The sequence below is a fragment of the Toxorhynchites rutilus genome, chromosome 2 (genome assembly GCF_029784135.1).
Source record: "Toxorhynchites rutilus septentrionalis strain SRP chromosome 2, ASM2978413v1, whole genome shotgun sequence".
Classification (NCBI taxonomy): domain Eukaryota; kingdom Metazoa; phylum Arthropoda; class Insecta; order Diptera; family Culicidae; genus Toxorhynchites; species Toxorhynchites rutilus.
Window position 1 is genome coordinate 181,959,857 of NC_073745.1, and position 17,908 is coordinate 181,977,764.

General features: G+C 39.8%; 1 protein-coding gene and 1 long non-coding RNA gene across 5 annotated transcripts in view; both read right to left on the reverse strand.

Annotated features, from left to right (window-relative positions):
- Positions 1 to 1,178: 1,178 nt before the first annotated feature.
- The window catches only part of LOC129764290 (uncharacterized), a 70,653-nt gene continuing 53,923 nt past the window's right edge, over positions 1,179 to 17,908 (reverse strand). For all 4 annotated transcript variants that reach the window (XM_055763225.1, XM_055763224.1, XM_055763227.1 and 1 more), the window contains exons 2-5: positions 10,115 to 10,407; positions 2,432 to 2,782; positions 2,106 to 2,376; positions 1,179 to 1,898 (exon numbers count right to left, since the gene is read on the reverse strand). In XM_055763225.1, the coding sequence (XP_055619200.1) occupies positions 1,570 to 1,898; positions 2,106 to 2,376; positions 2,432 to 2,782; positions 10,115 to 10,333 (1,170 nt within the window). In that variant the 5' untranslated portion in view covers positions 10,334 to 10,407 and the 3' untranslated portion in view covers positions 1,179 to 1,569. The remainder of the gene's footprint in view (positions 1,899 to 2,105; positions 2,377 to 2,431; positions 2,783 to 10,114; positions 10,408 to 17,908) is intronic.
- Positions 10,414 to 17,888, reverse strand: LOC129764294 (uncharacterized). Its single transcript, XR_008741102.1, has 3 exons — positions 16,236 to 17,888; positions 16,060 to 16,172; positions 10,414 to 15,992 (listed from the first exon to the last, which is right to left on the reverse strand). It is a non-coding gene; the product is annotated as an uncharacterized LOC129764294 (long non-coding RNA).

Below are 17,908 nucleotides of genomic sequence, written 5' to 3' on the forward strand. Positions count from 1 at the left end.
ACAAATGAAACACAAATTTCTGTATAACTCGGGAATTAATCAAACAAATGGAACGAAATTTGACATTTGAAAGTTTTAGGGTGTAATAAATGTTTCTATGTCATTATGTCATTAGACTCGCCACCCCCCTCTCTAAGGGGGGGCTGCCATACAAACGAAACACAAACTTCTGCATAACTCGAGAACTATTCAAGCACAATTTGAGATGTGAGGGTTTTTGGGTATGAGAAATGTTTCTATAATGGTATGACACCCCTCCCTCCTCTGGAATGGAGAGGGAGTCCCATAAAAATAACTGTGAAGGAGAAAGCGAAAATTCGGAAAATTAAATTCCCATATGTTCTACAATAACATAGTGACATGTGCTATTAGTCCATTTGATGTTTGCGCCAGCGAAATTGATCTTTGTTCGAAACTGGAAAAAGATTTTAATGTGATGAAACGCACTCCTATATCTTCTTTTATCTATACCAATAAAAGAGTATCGCCGAATGTGTTGATAAGAGCAGAACTCGAGCAAGGAATTGTCCGATTAAGGGCTGTCTTAATTCTATCATATTTTCTGTATAAAAAAAGTATTCCATGTAACGGATAACCATGTTATTTGCAAGTGGTCTTGAACGAGAATTGTGTCTGAAAATAATCTGATTATAATGATGAGTTTTGTTAGAAATACTAGGAATTTTATAGTAAAAGGTAAATTCAACGGGGTCGAATAGAAGTTCAATCAATGAACAGTTCTGAGATTGAACCCATGAACTTGCTTATAGTAAGAAAACGTGAATGTTTGAAGGTATTGATAACAAAAAACAAATTTTGGGCGGGACGAATTTTGCCGGGTCAGCTAGTAAATAAATAAATACATACAATAAATAAGACATGCTTTTAGTGAGTCAAAACGTTGTCACTTCACGCTGGAATGGGCCATTATTATCTTCATGTATATGATTCTCTCAGACTACGATAACCATGGAATTCGCAAAAAAAAATCGATGAAGTTTAAGTCTAAACGGGGCGAACGAACGTGATGAATTATAGAGGTTTTAAACTTTTCAGTTCATTCGCCTCTAACAAACGGGGCGAAAAGTTAGCAACTCAGCATCTCAACAAACGGGGATATCACGCATTAAACTCACTATACAAGTTTCTTTTTCTTTGATTTATAGAAAACAATGAAGTAATGTCTTAAGAAAAGTTTATTGACTATGACTATGTTTCTCATCTGTCGGAAGTTAAAAATAATTAATATCACATGACAGTTAGTTCTATAGAAAATGCTTAGGTCTGGAATCTCGACACTATTCTCCAATTGCGTTAGCTCTTCAAACCAGCGGTCATTCACACTTCAAACAAATAAACAATCAATACCTTTCCATGTTAGTTCCAGGAATGTTTGTTCTTCCCAGAATGAGTATTATTAGACTTCACGAAACGTTTATTTTGTGAATTTTCATACTTTCATTCTCAACAATTCATAAAACTACTTCCCTACAATTATGCATTAACTACTCAATAAATAGTAAAATCAGCCTTATTTAGTGTCTCAAAACTATAGATATTTAAAGTGCGTTATTGTGCATTTTGTGTTTGTGTGTGAACATGAGAACCACTTTCGTTAGTCTCACTACTGCTGGTTTGAACATGATCTATACTCCCAAAACTGAACGATGATCTCTCAGAATCTTGCGATAATGTAGTCTGGACCTCAGCCGGCTTTTGATTTGGAAAAAGAACAGAATACGCTGGTGGGGGATCCAGATCTTCATACGTGGGCAACGTTTGAGTACCATTTGTCGTGTTTGCGTTGGAACCGTTCACGCCGGATTCCACGGACGCGGCCGAATGTTCCTGTTCGTCTAAATCCGATGATTCTTGTTTCTGTGACCGACAGCAGCATTCTGGAAAAAAATTACAAGAATGTAATTGATTGGCTCTAAACATTCAACTTCTTAATTGACTACAATAAACTCAAACAATAATAATAATAATTCGGCAAAAATAATAAAATTAATCCGGCAATAATGTTTTGAAACAATAAATTGAACACTATTCATGAGCAGTATAGTTTTGCAAATAAAACGCCAATTTAACTTGAAAGCACTCACCCCACAGTCCACAAACTAACAGCGCTCCACCACACAAGAGCATTCCCAAGAACAAGTAGCCCCAAGGACCATACTTAGACAGCCCTGTAAGTGTGCTTTTATGAGGCTTAGATGATACTTTAGACAGTGCTTCATTCACATCTAATTGTTTCACTTCAGCTGGCAAGGTTGATGTATCTTTGATAGGCGGCACTTCGGTGGCGTCGTTGTTGAAAAATGATTTAAACGTAGTTTGTATGTACTTTCTGAACACCATTTGAACGGGATTCTCCTAAAAGTAGGTGTGAAGATAATAATGAAAACGAAATGAAAAACGGAATACTCACTGCAAACTGCTGCTCTCTCAGCTTAGCACACATCTCGCTGTCTTCATCACTGAATGCATTGACTGGGGATGGACAATGACGAATGCCGTCACAAACAAGTTCCTTGGAAATGCAAAGAAGCGGAACATCATCTACCTCAAGACACGAGTGTTTGCCTTTCTCCAGACAAGGAAATCCATTTCCAATCACCGTCATCACGAGCCGGTAGCCGGGCTGATTTCCGAAATGATTCCACACAATGTTCAGTCGCCCTTGGAGAAGACGCATTGGTTCTTCTTTGGAACTGATGACCTCCAATTCGCAAGGATCGAGCCGCCAAGGCGGAAGCACTTCGCCGTGTAATGAGTGAGACTAGAACGAAAGTATGGTCAGAATCGTTTTGGATCGCAAGTGAAAAGACGTTGAATAGATGTAGTTGAACAAACAAGCGCCAAATACTAGTTTGGGGAAAAAGAAATCCATTATTTTCACGTAAACTTCAAGACTTTATTTAGCATAGTTAAATTAATTCGATTTTGGTAAATTGGTCATCGTTCGCGCCGGCTCAACGCTTTTTGACAACGAGTGTTCTCGCTTGACGATGTGGTTTTTATTACCCACTCTCCATCACCAGCCAACATCCATTTCATGAATAGGTCAATTATGTTGCCATCCAGCAGCGTTTCACAAATCAAAAATTGTGCCAGAGCTTTCGGCAATTATCTAAAACAATTGCGTTTCATTAGGATTGTTTTAGATAGCTGCCCAGGTTATATACGAGAAGAACGGAAATGTCACAGTTGTAGTTTGTACTAGCGTAGCACAAAACATTCTCATGTCGTTTACGTTATTCATCAACTCAAATATTGATTTCATGATCAAAAAAACCTTTCCATTGCTATTGCCTTTTTACGTGTTTTAAGTAAACTCCAAAAATTTAAAAAAATAACGTGCGAAACTGAACCAAATTCAATCTAATTGAGGCTATGTTTTCTGGTCTGAAGAATGTAGATTCCATATTTCTTATTCATAATTTATTGATCTTTTTTTTTGCAGACTTATCTTATTTCTTAACTTGGCTGACCTAGCCAGAATATTCATCTACCCCCGAGTTTCTGTATGCCAAAGGGGGACTAGGCTATGCGGAATGCACGTATCTGCACGTTCGTGCTGTTTAGTCCTGACCGAGGAATTGTCAGACAATCGCGCAAGTGCTAAGGATGACCGACTTTTGGTCAATTTGGTGTTTTCGGAACAATTGCCTTGAGATCGTCCATATAAAAGGTATGGGTCACTTCTTCGTGGTTTCGTGGCGTCCTACTAAGGAGGTTCAGTGCCAGACAAACCCAAAGCGGAATTAAATAGTCACCTTGGAATATCCCCCTCTTTATCAGCAGCGTTCTAGACTGCAACACATTTTACCCATCACTGAGGTGCAGAGACGCGCTCCACTGCCTCATCGCATGCTGCAAGAACCTAACAACGGTCGGATGAATTTCATAGATCTTCAATACCCGGACGAGAAACGAGCCATAAGCCTTCCGGTTGCCGATGTAGGTCATACTGAGGTTCCGCTGATTATATACCGCTTGCTCGACTATGGCTGCAATCTTTGGATGTACGACGGTCAGCTTCTTGTGCCAGAACACCATCGGAGCCCGGTGCTACCCAGTTCCTCAGATAACGCGAGGCTTCACGAACAACGTTTTCTCCGACGATGAAAGCTAACATCTCTCCAATTTCACCACAATTCTCCTCCCATCTTAACCACATCTGTCCTTCGCGATGTTGTACTGGGGTCTCCAAAAACCAGTCCAGAAGTTTGTCACAACGCTAATATCTGGCAAAACTTCGCTGTAGTCGGACTTCTCGTCGCTAATGTGGTACCAGTACGCCTTTTCGCTATCCCAAACTTGTAGCGGTCACCACAGCAGCACTGTGAACTGACAGTTACAACTCCTCCACGTTCGCAGCATCAACCAAGTGCAGTGGAAGAAAGTACTCCTTCATGAGCTGCACCTGTCAGCTTGCGAGAATACTGCAACTTCGGGATCCTGGGGCGCAACAAAGGGTCTGTGTCGCGAAACTGTGAGATAGCCTCGTCGTTATGGAAGACTAGATCGCGTAGTAGTTGTTGATCTAGCAGTGGGTCTACCAGCTCAGGGAATTGTTGTACTGTGGCCTCCACTGGTGCTAATGATTCGCGTGCCCCACTCGCGTATGAATTGCTCAATCGTACTGAACTTCGTCTCGACACATCGCTTGCTCTGTTTGATCTGGAGCTTAGTTCCCTCTGCACCAGCTGCTTGATCTCTTCGATTTGCGTTTGGGAGAGCATATTGTATCGTACAATCGCTTTACGTCTCACGTTCATCGCGTTTTAGTCAAACCTCCCGAAGAGCTCTGGATACGCTTCCTCGAGCATTGTTAGTATTCAAGGGTGACCGCTCATGGATGTCTCCAAAGCAGTGCAGATGTAATTGGCGCGGATCACGAATTTGTTCATTTCATGTGTCCACATGATCCGTCACCTAGTGGTACCCACAAGCGTGGACAACTGTCGTCGTTTCTTGGGTGATGTCGATGGCTTCTGCTGTTTCCATGTGGCAGTTACTCTTCGGTTTGAACCCAGCCGCTGGTCGCTCGTTCTTACACCCGTTCCAGGACCAGCTCCAGTTCGGGAACCCTCCTCGGGCGAACGCATTCTAGTTATTTGTCTTGACCTTAGCTCAATTTTAACGGGTGTCTCTCCTTTGCCTGTGAGACAGCGGGGTGGCAAGGTATATTAGAGTTCCACCTAGCCAGAGGGGCGCCGCCCCTAACATGGAGAACAGACGCACCCCTAAGCTACCAGTGACCCGGGAGGCCTTCTCCGGGAGATATATAGAGCTCTGACTCGCTCGCACCCCCTCACTTAGCCACTTCCTACACCCGTTCTCAGAGCCAGGACCAGGTGTGTTACTATTTCACGCCCGATTGAAAAATTCCTTTGTGGAGGCGTGAGATAGGAACATTTGAGACTAACTGCCAGGCTCCTACCCTGATGTTGATTCCCATTTGAGAAGTTGATGATTTTATTTAATTTTTTTCCGCATCACAGAATACTCCAGGGACATACAATGTATCATATCACTTTGTTGTGCTTTGGTTCGTCCAATCCTTGATTATGCTTGGGTGCATAAGTTGTTTGTTTCGCTCTACATAATTTATCTTGGAACGATCCTTCAAGTCATTCAAAATATTCAAGCTTCTCCGACTACAAACTCATCGGTCTCAGCATGGACAGAACAACCCATTAGATATATGTTGCAGTTTATTCAACGAAGTTGATGACCAATTTTACTTTAACATGTCCAAAAATGTGTTTAGATTAAGAATTAGTTCATAAGTGTCTGTGCGGTGTTTTTAATCGAAGACTAAATAAATAAATAAATGAAGAACGTTGTAGTTTGATTTGCCTCGATTTGCTGCGTTTACCAAGTGACGTCGCTAAGAATATAGACTGTTCAGATCTTCTTGGATCCATCAATTTCATTATAAGGTCACGAAATTTGCACACTCGTATATTTATCTGTATATTTACCATCCTCACGTACTAATTACGGGTATAATGAGCCCTATAACGCACCGTGGATCATCCGCTCGTGAATAATCGGAGTTCTACTATATGAACTTTTTATTTCCTGTTCAAAATCAATACAACACTCATCTAGAATTGGAAGATAAATTGAAAACAAGGCTTTTGATTTTTCAAAGATCGATTCTCTGGTACAAATTTAATCAGAGAATCGATCCCTTCGCCGTTTAGAAAATCTATTCGTCATGATCGATTTTAATAGGAAGATCGCCCAATCCTAATCGATGCTTTTGTCAGAACAAAGCTTGAGATGTGTTTCGATCACATGATCGAAATGGGTCTATCCTATCCAGATCGCATACAAGCAACTCTTTAACCCTCTACAGCCCAAACCCGCCTTTAGACGGGCTTCGCGGATTCCCTTTTCAAATTATTCAGACATTATTTTCAATGTTCACCCCCACTAGAACGTCTTTAGAATATTTTCATCTATCACACATACACATTGTTTTCATGCTGGCAGCTTTCTACTAGGAGTATTTTATGTTGAAACTCGGAAATTCGAGATAAAAGTGGAGCAGGCTTTTTAGATAAATAAAAGACTTGGGCTGTAGAGGGTTAATTGTGCGGCTTCGATTTGATCTGATGATTTAATTCCCCCTTTCGATATATCTTGTAACGAAAGGTAGGTGATTTTCTGTTTCTCTGGGTTCCGAACGGTACTGTTATAGTTGTAACTCACGATATTGTTGTTGAAGGTCAACACATACCCTCTAGTTTTAGGGTGAATCAGTACCTTCGTGTTGGTTAAGTGAACCGTTAGAAGTCATCAATTTGAAACAAGGTAATGAAGGTTCATGATCAATTTTTGATTCCTATTGACACTTGTGTAGTTACAATCACTGTACGTGATAGTTCTCTTTGAGTCTTTGAGTCTCCTTCTTTGTGCGTCGCATATGTTCCTGACCTGTCTGATCAGCGAGCCCAAATGAAACCTTATTCTTATCAGACCTTTTCGGTTTGAGATTGTTCGGTTTGTACTCTATGCTGACAATGGACAAACGCATCCACGCATCATGGGTCGGCCGCTCTCTCCTCTTCCTCATTTGAACGTTTATTTTCGAAACATCAGCAATACTTTCTATCATATGTTTGGCAGGATTTTTCGACTTGACGTGCGATTTATTCGCTTCAAGTACCGCAACTAAATCACCATTCCACTTCGCAACTGTGGCTGAACTCGATATGTTGCTACAATTTCCTCAATTCGTCTTCGAACTCTTCTCAATTTATCTTCCTCCAAAGAAGCCCGCTCCAACAAATCGTAATTCGCCTTCATAAACTCATTCTCCATTTAGATTTCCATTTGACCAACAAGTCACCCATACATCAGAAGAAAGGTACTTCTTAGGAAAAAGTTTTTCTAGCAACAATTTTTTCCATATTTCCTTCGAAAAATTACTACTATATTTTTACTCGTAACATTTTTGTATCTAAATTGACATGTTCTTGATATGTTATTCGATATCTTTACAAATCAACCCAAAATTCAGTTCAATAATTATTCTTTTGTCGTAAAATGCAGAAAAAAAAATCCCACTTATCCGTCATGCCTGATTTCTGATGACCTGATCTCACTTACTTATGTCTGTCTCAGATCCCTGCATCATCAACCCCGGATTTACAGAGTTCATGTTACAAACTGAATGAGGAGAATCGGTTAGAAACAAATGTGAGATCGCACTATGTGTTTTTAGTTGAAGATTATTTTAACGGAGGAGAAAAGAACTACGAATTCTGTTTCATCGAATTTGACTTTCGTTTTCACAGACAAAATTGGTATAATTTGATGTTTTTTTTATCCAAAATGGCTAATATAATAATAAGGCTCATATGGCGTCAGCCTAATGGGGCCGGGAGTTCAATATTTTGACAATGTTTGCTTACAACTATGTTAGTAATATGTAACCGATTACTCGCGGTTGACTCGAGGTTAGTATTACAAGTGTTCTCATAATTGGTATGTCGCAGTCTTCGATGCTCTGTACGTGTGCCCGACACGGGATACTTCCTATTGGGATGCAGCTGACCATTAATCAGCAACGCCCCCCTAGTCTGTACCCCATATCTAGCGTGGTGCGTCTTTCTCGACTCGAGGAATCCAGGATAGAATGGTCACTAGCCGGCGCAATCATCAGCTCGTGTAGAGTTGTCATGAGCGGTACAACCTTTGGCTCTTGTTGAATGATCAGTGGACTGCACAACCTTCGGCCTGCATCTGTAAAGAGTGTGTGTATGTATTGCCGCGACTAAGTAAAAGTTTATCGATCGGATAGGAGGGATATGAAACGGGGACACAACGAAGGAAACATCATTAAACGTTGCATCGGCGTTTCTGAGGAACAGGTATAGATGAAGCAGAAGATCAGGATCCCGGCTACCTAAGATATCCCGGACGGGGATATCCGATTGTCTGCCTTGTGCTCTCAGTGCTCTAGAGAGCTGAGAGCGAGCAGTATGGAACCGGATACACAACCAGACAACATGCTCGATGTCGTGGTAGCCATCGCCACAATCACAAAGATTGTTTGCTGCGAGCCCAATGCGATAGAGATGCGCGTTTAGGTTGTAGTGATTGGACATAAGCCGAGATATCACGCGAATGAAATCACGACCTACATTCAATCCCTTGAACCATGCACTCGTCGAGACCTTAGGGATAATCGTGTGTAACCAACGACCGAACTCATCACCACTCCACATGCGTTGCCAACTTACGAGCGTATACTGACGAGGAATGTGGAAAAATTCATTATAAGCAATTTGCCTTTCAAAAAGTGTGCCTTCTAAAGCGCCCACCTTAGCTAGCGAGTCCGCTTTCTCATTCCCCGGAATCGAGCAATGAGAGGGAACCCATGCTAAGGTAATCTTGAATAATTTTTCGACCAAAACACTCAATAGTTGTCTTATTCTTGTTAGGAAATAAGATGAGCGTTTATCAACTTTCATTGAGCGGATTGCCTCTATTGAGCTGAGACTGTCTGAAAAAATAAAATAGTGGTCGATGGGCAATGTTTCAATGATCCCTAATGCGTAATATATCGCACCCAGTTCAGCGACATACACGGAACAAGGATCTTTGAGTTTGAAAGAGGCACTGGAATTTTCATTGAAGATGCCGAAGCCAGTGGACCCGTTTATGAATGAACCGTCAGTAAAGAACATTTTATCAGATCTAACTTTCCCATATTCTGCCGAAAATATCGGCGGAATAGAATCGGAGCGTAGGTGATCTGGGATTCCATGGATTTTTTGTCGCATGGACAGATCAAAAATGACAGAGGAATTGCAGAAGTATGGGAAGCAAACTTGGTTGGAGATGCCTGGTGAAAGGTGCACGTCGTGGGTAAGGTACTCATGGTATAAAGACATAAAACTTGACTGAGGAGTCAGTTGGAGTAGATTTTCGAAGTTATCAATCACCAATGGATTCATGATCTTGCAACGGATGAGAAATCTGTAGGATAATTCTGTGAACCGAAGAGTAAGCGGGGGTACTCCTGCCAAAACTTCGAGACTCATCGTATGTGTCGAATGCAAACACCCCATGGCTATACGCAAGCAACGATATTGTATTCTCTCCAGCTTGAGAATATGAATCCTGGCAGCTGATCGGAAGCAAAAACTGCCATATTCTAACACTGATAATATCGTTGTTTTGTACAACTGAATGAGGTCTCCTGGATGGGCACCCCACCATGTTCCGGTAATTGTTTGGAGAAAATTGATTCTTTGCTGGCATTTCTGTTTCAAATACGCAATGTGTCTTCCCCAGGTACACTTAGAAATTAATTTGATGTTAGTAACGATATCTTTCTTCCTTCCTTATAGAACTTTTTTTCAGGGACCTGATACGGTGATTTTCATTCTAATCACGAATATGAAATTGTGTGTTAAGTGGTTTCTGCCCGATATCTCTTCTATCTTCGGATAAGCTTCACTCATACTCAACGCTGTCTCTCTGTTTAAATGTCTCGTTAGCAGAATAATCAAACGAAACGTCACTGCAAAGATCTAATTATCATGCGACTCGACTCGAAGAGTGAATTAATATATTGACTACTTACTATGCTCAGCGAACAAGAATCGGTGATGTTATTAGCTTTTTTGTTTCCATACTTCTTAGCGTGACCATTCTGCTGCAAATTTTTAAGGCCGGCATTTGATGTGGGAGGAATTCTCTGCAGTCGAACGTAAAAACTGTGAGACTCTGGCGCGTAGAACTGACGCTTGCAAAACGGTTTATTTTTATCTGGGACTAGATTCAATATCAGACTGGACTCCATCCCCCTTTCATGAATGTACTGCACACCATCGTCATCACAGATTGATCTGTATTCGATCGAATTCACATCGGAGTCTGAAATGAAATTTAAATGATTGTTTATTCCAATGTTCTGTGATGCGTGATTGATTTGTATTATCCTCAGACAGACGAATTGTTAATAACACTCCTTTGAATTTATTGCCGAGCCCAGCCGAGAGACTTGTTTATTATTATTTGCAGCATTTTCTCGTAAAATTCACTATTTGATTATTTTATAAGCATTTATTCACAAGATGGTAAAGTGATCTCAAGTGAGGAACAGTTTAAAACACCAACGTTGGTTTCATCGTAACAAGCCTCGCCAAATATTTGTATACATATCATCGTGCATGAGCTCTAAATGAAAGGCCATACAAATTAACCTAAGTCAACTCGGTAATGTTCTCATCTAATGGTGTGTATAGATTGCTCCACCTATAACTGAATAATAGTGAGATGTAGAAAATTTCTCCGGTATGGTGTTGATGTTTGATCATTCCTCCCCCTTGGAGAGGAAATAGGTGTATTCATTGAAATATCCCCAGAATGATCGCGTTAATCATCGCTTACACAATAGCTTGACCGATCTAATCCGTTAACGTGATTTCATTCATTTGACAATGATGTTTCATAGGTCGATATTGGGAATTTCCCGGCATTGATCTTAGATGCATATTTTGTTTCTTTCACACTACGACTTCAACACTATTTCTATTATACGAGTAAATCGACTGTCTTTTTTCGCCGGCTCAGTTACTCTCGAGGAACCAAACCCAATTTTCTTTAAATTTTTGTTTTAATAAGATGGCTAAGTGCTAAAATGCCAAAATCTCGAGGCTCATTGTATGCGTTGAGAGCATACATCGCAAAGTAATGCGGAGACAAAAATATCGAGTTCAATGATAATTGAACAATGAGGTGTATTTAAAAAAACAAACATTTATTTTTACAGACTCAGTTACGTAAGTTTCACGGAGTCTCTAAACTCTATATTTATAAAACGATTAAACATTATCATTATCTCTTATTACTATGGTGAATATAATGTGAAACCGATTCCTCATGGTCGACTCGAGTTAAGTGGGATGACATATTTTCTTCAGAAAGTTTATTTCTTATTCCATAATGTTATATGATAAGACAAAAAAGATATGAAAATGGTGCTACTGAAATCATGCCGGGTAATGTTGGCCACCACTAGGGGTGAGAAGACCACATGAAACAACTCGTGATTTTAGCCGTATAGAGGATAGTTGTTTCCGGCTAAATTGTACTACAGATCAAGGCTGTTGTACTCTAGATCAAGGGTGAAAAGAGTGGGAGGTGTTATTTTCCCTGATTTACCTATAACGTGCTTAATGCACAACCCTAATCATACTAAAAAATATTATATGGTGCCATGTTTATTGATTCATTGGTGATAGAAATCGTGATTGGCAAGTGATCACTACCGTTGGGGTCCTGGATTACATTCCACTTGCAATCTGACGGTAGTGAATTCGAGCAAAGCGATATGTCAAGAGCACTTGGTTTAGCAGGATCATATTGTTCAAAACGATCATATTGAAGCTGTTACAAAGGTCATATATCAAGGATGAACGGTTGTTGTCGTATTGTTCCCCGCAGGTGGTTCCGTGAGAGTTGAAGTCTCCCAAGATCAACCGAGGTCGAGAAAGGAGATAGCACATGTCAGAAAGCTGCTTGCGACCAACCACCACTCCCGGAGGCCAATACAAGCTGTCATCTCTCTATTTAAATTAGAAAAACGAGAGAGATAATCATTGTGAATATTACGGTGACAGTGGTTATGATGGAGTCTAAAACATTAAAGAACGTAAAGATTTTCTCCACACTGTCAGAAAACTTTATAAATCATGACTGGGAAGTTGAAAATGACGGCAATCTAGGGACAGCTGGGATTTTTGATGTCACCTAAACTAAAGTGACCAGATGGTCAAAGGTCTAACGCGGGACACAAAAAAAAACGTTATGTATATACGTTATGTGAAAATAAACCATAGTTTAGCGAGTCTCATTTATTCGTGAAACACTTAACATGTGTTCTTGCAATCAAACCTGATCTGTATTATTTCTTTCTAAGTATCGTTTTTCAGTTGTGTTTTTTCGGTGGTTTAGATTTTGTTTACGCCTGAAAATCACTCGCTCAGTTAGAGCATTAAAACGTGGCAAGCACGATTCAAATTCAACAATTTTCTTCAAATTACCGAATGGAATGCTCGAAAATTTCAATCAATTTTTCATTCAATTTAGTGTTTACGTATGCATCAAAAATTGAATATTTTCGGATGACGATGAAAAAAAACTACAAAAAATAATTTAATGGAACAATTTTTTCTTAAATATTACGTTTATTAAGCCTACAACAAAAATTATTCAAGGCTGTTGATAAGCAGCAGCACTGTCAAGCAACTTCATGATTTTTTCATACTATCAGCTTCACTCCACAGCAAAGGAGTTGGACATCCTGAGACACATTGTGTCCGCCAGACATAGCCGATCTGGTATTTACAACATCCTTTCCCTGTCGCTCCTTAAGCCGGGAGATCGAAACAACCGTCCAAACGGTGAAGGAGAATCTGGCCAAAATGGACATCATTGAAAAAAAAAAAAGAGAATTCAACGAATGGCCGGGGACCGGGTACTTTACGTTCCCCAGGTAAGCGATGACGTCGAATATATATATCATTTTCCCTGATTTCGCTTTTCCACTGTACTCGGTTTTGTAGGAAAGTTAACAGGAGGTATCACCGAAGAGACTTGCCCTCGAACTATGGGATTGGTTACATGTTTGCGCCGGGAATTTGTAACCAAACGTTGGGTTACAATGATAAATTTGGTAGAAAGGCACACCATCGGTTTGGACCTTACCAAAATTGTAAAATTGTCATTTGAGAAATTTACAGTCCATATCTACATCTTGTGTTTGACTTGATTTCTGTCATTTCTAATATAACAATAAAAAAACGTAGTATTGGGAGTCTGTGATTAACTGTCGTAGAAAAGATGATGTATGAGTCCAATTTTTGTAAAGAACCAACTGAACAGTTAATCGCAGACCCCCAGGTTGGTGTTTCAGAAAGAGTTATTTTTTTCGTAGTTTAGTTTTGTTGTTTTTATTTATTTAGTAGTAGAAAAGAACTATATTTATTTACATATTTATTTATTTATTTATTTATTTATTTATTCATTCACTTATTCATTTATTTATTTATTTATTTATACATTCAAAGTTTATTTACACTTGCTTGTTTTGTTTATCGTTCATTTATCTATTTATGCGGAAAAAAGTGTTAAGTTTATTTTCCAAGGTAGCATGTTATACCTTACATGTTTTGTTATTAGTCCTGGCACCAACCGAAACAAGAGGGATGGCTGTGGCGAATTGGAAATGACCCTTAATGCAAAAATACCAGGGAACCTGAACAGGATCGAGAAATTCAATTGTTGGACGGAATTTGAAAAGGATGAAAAGGCGTTGAGAGGAGAAAACTAAGGATAATCGAGGAGTCTTTGCGAAGGTTTGATCACGGACGGACGCCGTTGCGATTACTGTGATTATTTTTGTAATATATCCCGAAAGAAAAAAAAGGTTTTGTCCTCCGAATGTGAACTAGCCACGTAAAAAGGCTAGTTCACAGGAAAATTCAAGAGTTTTCGGTTACCGGCTTCACGGTATTCACCGTGTGTGTGCACAAGTTTGTGAGTGTACAAAACGCTATCTCGACCCTCTGGTCTATCAGAGACGCCGGCCGTCGTGACATCCGGCCGTGCCATGTGAAAAGTTTGGTTCCTCGTCGTGTAATAGTCCCTGTGTCCTGCCGAAGCCGTCCCATGCCCGTCATCGCCTGTTCCAGCCATCGAAGGGGTACCAGAAGTGCACCAACGCAGCGAACGGCTGCAACCTAAACCGGTGAGCTCGAGCCAGTTTGAAAATCATAAATAAAAATTTATATATGTACAGAAAAGATTTATTTATTAAGCGTAAATTGAGTGGCCATCCAAACCGCGATATTTTTTTGTTCTTAGTTTTGTTAGATTTTTCTGTAGTATAAAACTTGTTTCCCGCCAACGATAAAAAGTGTTTTAATTGTGCCTTCCCACCATTTCGTGTCCACCATTTTGTTTTGTGTTCCGCATCGTGAGAGTGTGTTTAAAATTTTCCCCGAGATCCCTCAGCGACCCAAGCTGCGTCGAAAGAACCAGCTAAACAAATAATCACTATCAAATTCACTTTGAAAACAAACGGTATAACCACGCTAACTGAGCCCGCGACCATTCCGTCAACTTGCAGCGAAGCGAAGGCATTGTTTATGCTCGATGGATGTTGTTGAATTAGTGACGAAGCACATTCCAAAATTTCCACAAAAGTGCCTTTAGAGCACTCCCTTAAAGAGCGCTCCTGTTTATTCCAACGCCTTTTGTATGTTTCACATGCCAAGAGCTCGTGTGTAGTTCCCCCAAATTATGGCCATTTTTTCCAGTCGGATTGCAGGGTTTGCCCATATTGCCCATATTGCACATATTGCTTATAGCGAATTCGTTTTTGTTCAGTTTCAACCCCAGTGCCGCACTAAGGGCGATTACACATTATCCGGTTTCTGCCGGACCGGTTTCAAAAAGCGCCGCTGGGTTTGGACGGAAAACCGGACAACAATGTGAAAGAGACCTCGCGCTACACAAAACCGTACATCTCTCACAAACACATATATGCATTTATTTATATGTGGATTTGACAGGTAAACATTGCTTCAAATATTCCGGTTACATGCAGCTGAGTGCAGACGGAAAACCTTAAACCCACAGCTGCTGCGGCAACCACGAGCGTTCTCATATGTATGTTCCTTGGAAATCACATAAGGCCGAATGTTGGAGTGTAGCACACCATGAGCATGATCAAAGTTAGAAAAGGCCTCACGGACATTACACACATCCTGCATCATAACGGCGTTCTTACCGTACCTATCGTGAATACTTCCGCCCCACTTCAGAATACGTTTAAAAAACTAACTTTAGTCCAGCTGCGGTTTATTCATTCATACGCATAATTATTTCGTTTCCAAGCATACACGAATAGTATGATTTATTTCACACGCTCTGTTGCCACATAATTTTTCAACAGTCTCATGAACCAATAATAGTAACATTCCGTTACAAGCCAGAGGCACTATTTATTTATATGTATAATGTGTTCACTTTCTGTGATTATTTTGGAATTTACCTACAAGAGAATGTATACACATCCATTCATTCTAGAGTTTTTTTTTTTATTTCATTAATACAGTAAACAAATTACGAATAAAATAACATAATTCGTTCAAACACTATTCCATTGCTACTTCCGCTGATCCTCGTCGAAGAACGAGCTCAACATATGACGCAATTCCTCGAGCACGTAATCCTGGGGCATGGGCAGCTTCTCGAGCCCAATTCGCATCACAGCTATCAATACGCGGATCCGGGGCAAAGAATGACCGAATCAGATAAGCTGGAATTTCGTTCTGACAGACCCGATGCTTTGGCGTCGGGCATTGGAACATTTAGACCACAGAGCACATATCTGACAGTTTTGGCTGGAGTGCCTTGGTCTCTTCGTCGATCGCGTCGCCGGTCAGGTCAAACTGGAATACCCAAAGAATATCAGACGAGAGAATTATTTTTAGTGTGTTCAAATTAACAAAAACTAACCTTCTCATTCAGCTCGATAAAGCCGCTCGAAATCCGCCCCTCCATGAACCGATTGAAGATTTGTTTGACATCCCCGAACTCGTTCAATAATTATTTCAGATAAGGGATGTTGCCTGTGAACAAAAAATAGAAGTCAATTAAATAACTCGATCTGCTTGTCAAAAGACACCACTCACCGTTAATAACACAGTCCGTGGCAATATGCTAAATGATGACATCGTGCACCTGTGACCATTGCTTCTCTTTGAGAAGAAACTTGCATCACAGAATTAGTTCCACAACACTGGTAGTTGTTGAAGAAGTGAAATAAAAATTTCAGCATCCATATCACTTGCAAATTATCAACTGGTTTCAAAATCAACAAACAAACGTCAATAGTGCACACATACTATTACATTAGACGAAAAATTGCCTGAATTGTACTAATACTAACAGACATGACAAACAACTGTCAATTCGCTTTCATGGCATGGAGCTTCGTGCTCCGCTTTTGGGAAATGATAGTGATAATGGATTTTCAGGTGCATTAAACACATATCTTAAAATAAAAACTATGAATGAAAATTAACTTCTTCTCATGAAATGTGTTCTGTAATAAAGTAATACGTTCTTTTGCAAGTTGGGAAACCTCCTGAACAATAATTGTGTCTGATAATGATTGTATATTACAATGATGAGTTTTAGTTAAAATATCAAGAAAACTATACAAAAATGGTTAAGGAAGAATCAATACCACAGGTTCTGAGCAATCAAATAATATGAAGTAAAAGTTTTCATTAAAAATTTAAACAACTTAAAACTGTCTTGAGGTGTGATAATCTTATAGAGAATGATTTGCTTTCCCAAACCGATGTCTCCACCAGACGTCGACACTATTCTACGGTCATCGCGTATAATGCTTGTCCGGTCACCGGACATTGCAGTCGCTGTAGACGGCTGCATCACGGCGCCGTAAAAAGGTTGGTCCGATCGAAATTTGCCATTTGGGTTTCAAACCGGTCCGGCAGAAACCGGATAATGTGTAATCGGCCTAACTGCTGTCAAAACGGTTTTTTATTCACTCAGTTTCGCACTCAGTGTCGCACTAGTTCGCCCCGAAAACTGTTAGTTTCGCACTGAGATGTTTCACGGGTTGGCACTCGGGTTCACCAATACAACTATACTGAACTGTCAAGTTCCGAATATTATTTTGGAAAATCTAAAAATAAAGACTATGAAAATGGAAAACCTGCTGCTTTTGCTTTTGTATTATTGGAAGCGTAATCCAATTCGGATTCTGATTTTGAAGAGTATATTCGAGTAGACGGCATTAAGCTACGTGTGCTTTCATTGGGAGGTGAAAATAATGATGGATATTCAGTTGGAATAAATTTCAAAATCAAAATTATGAATGAAAATTTACTTTAACGTATTGAATATTTATTTTATGTGATTAAATAAGAGGTTTTTTCCAATATCGCAGAAACATATTGAACGAAAACTGTGTCTAATGATTTTATATTATAATAGTAATTATTTGTGGAACAAACAGGAAATGCATCGACAAATGGTTAAGTGAGTGTCAGAACTACATGTGTTAGGTAATCGAACAATATGAAGTACAAATTTTCATTCAAACTTTTATATGTTTACACTGCACTTGGCCCTTCTGATCTGATGGATAACAATTTACCTCCCAAGCACTAATATCACCACCAGACGTCGACACTGTACATTTGCCGTCGTAAATATAAACAAATCAGACTATATAACGTACACCAACAAACCAACGCATTCGTGAAACTGAAAACGTTTTTTTATTACAGAGTCAGTTTGGCACTGACTCAGTTTTTAAAACGAATTCGCTATT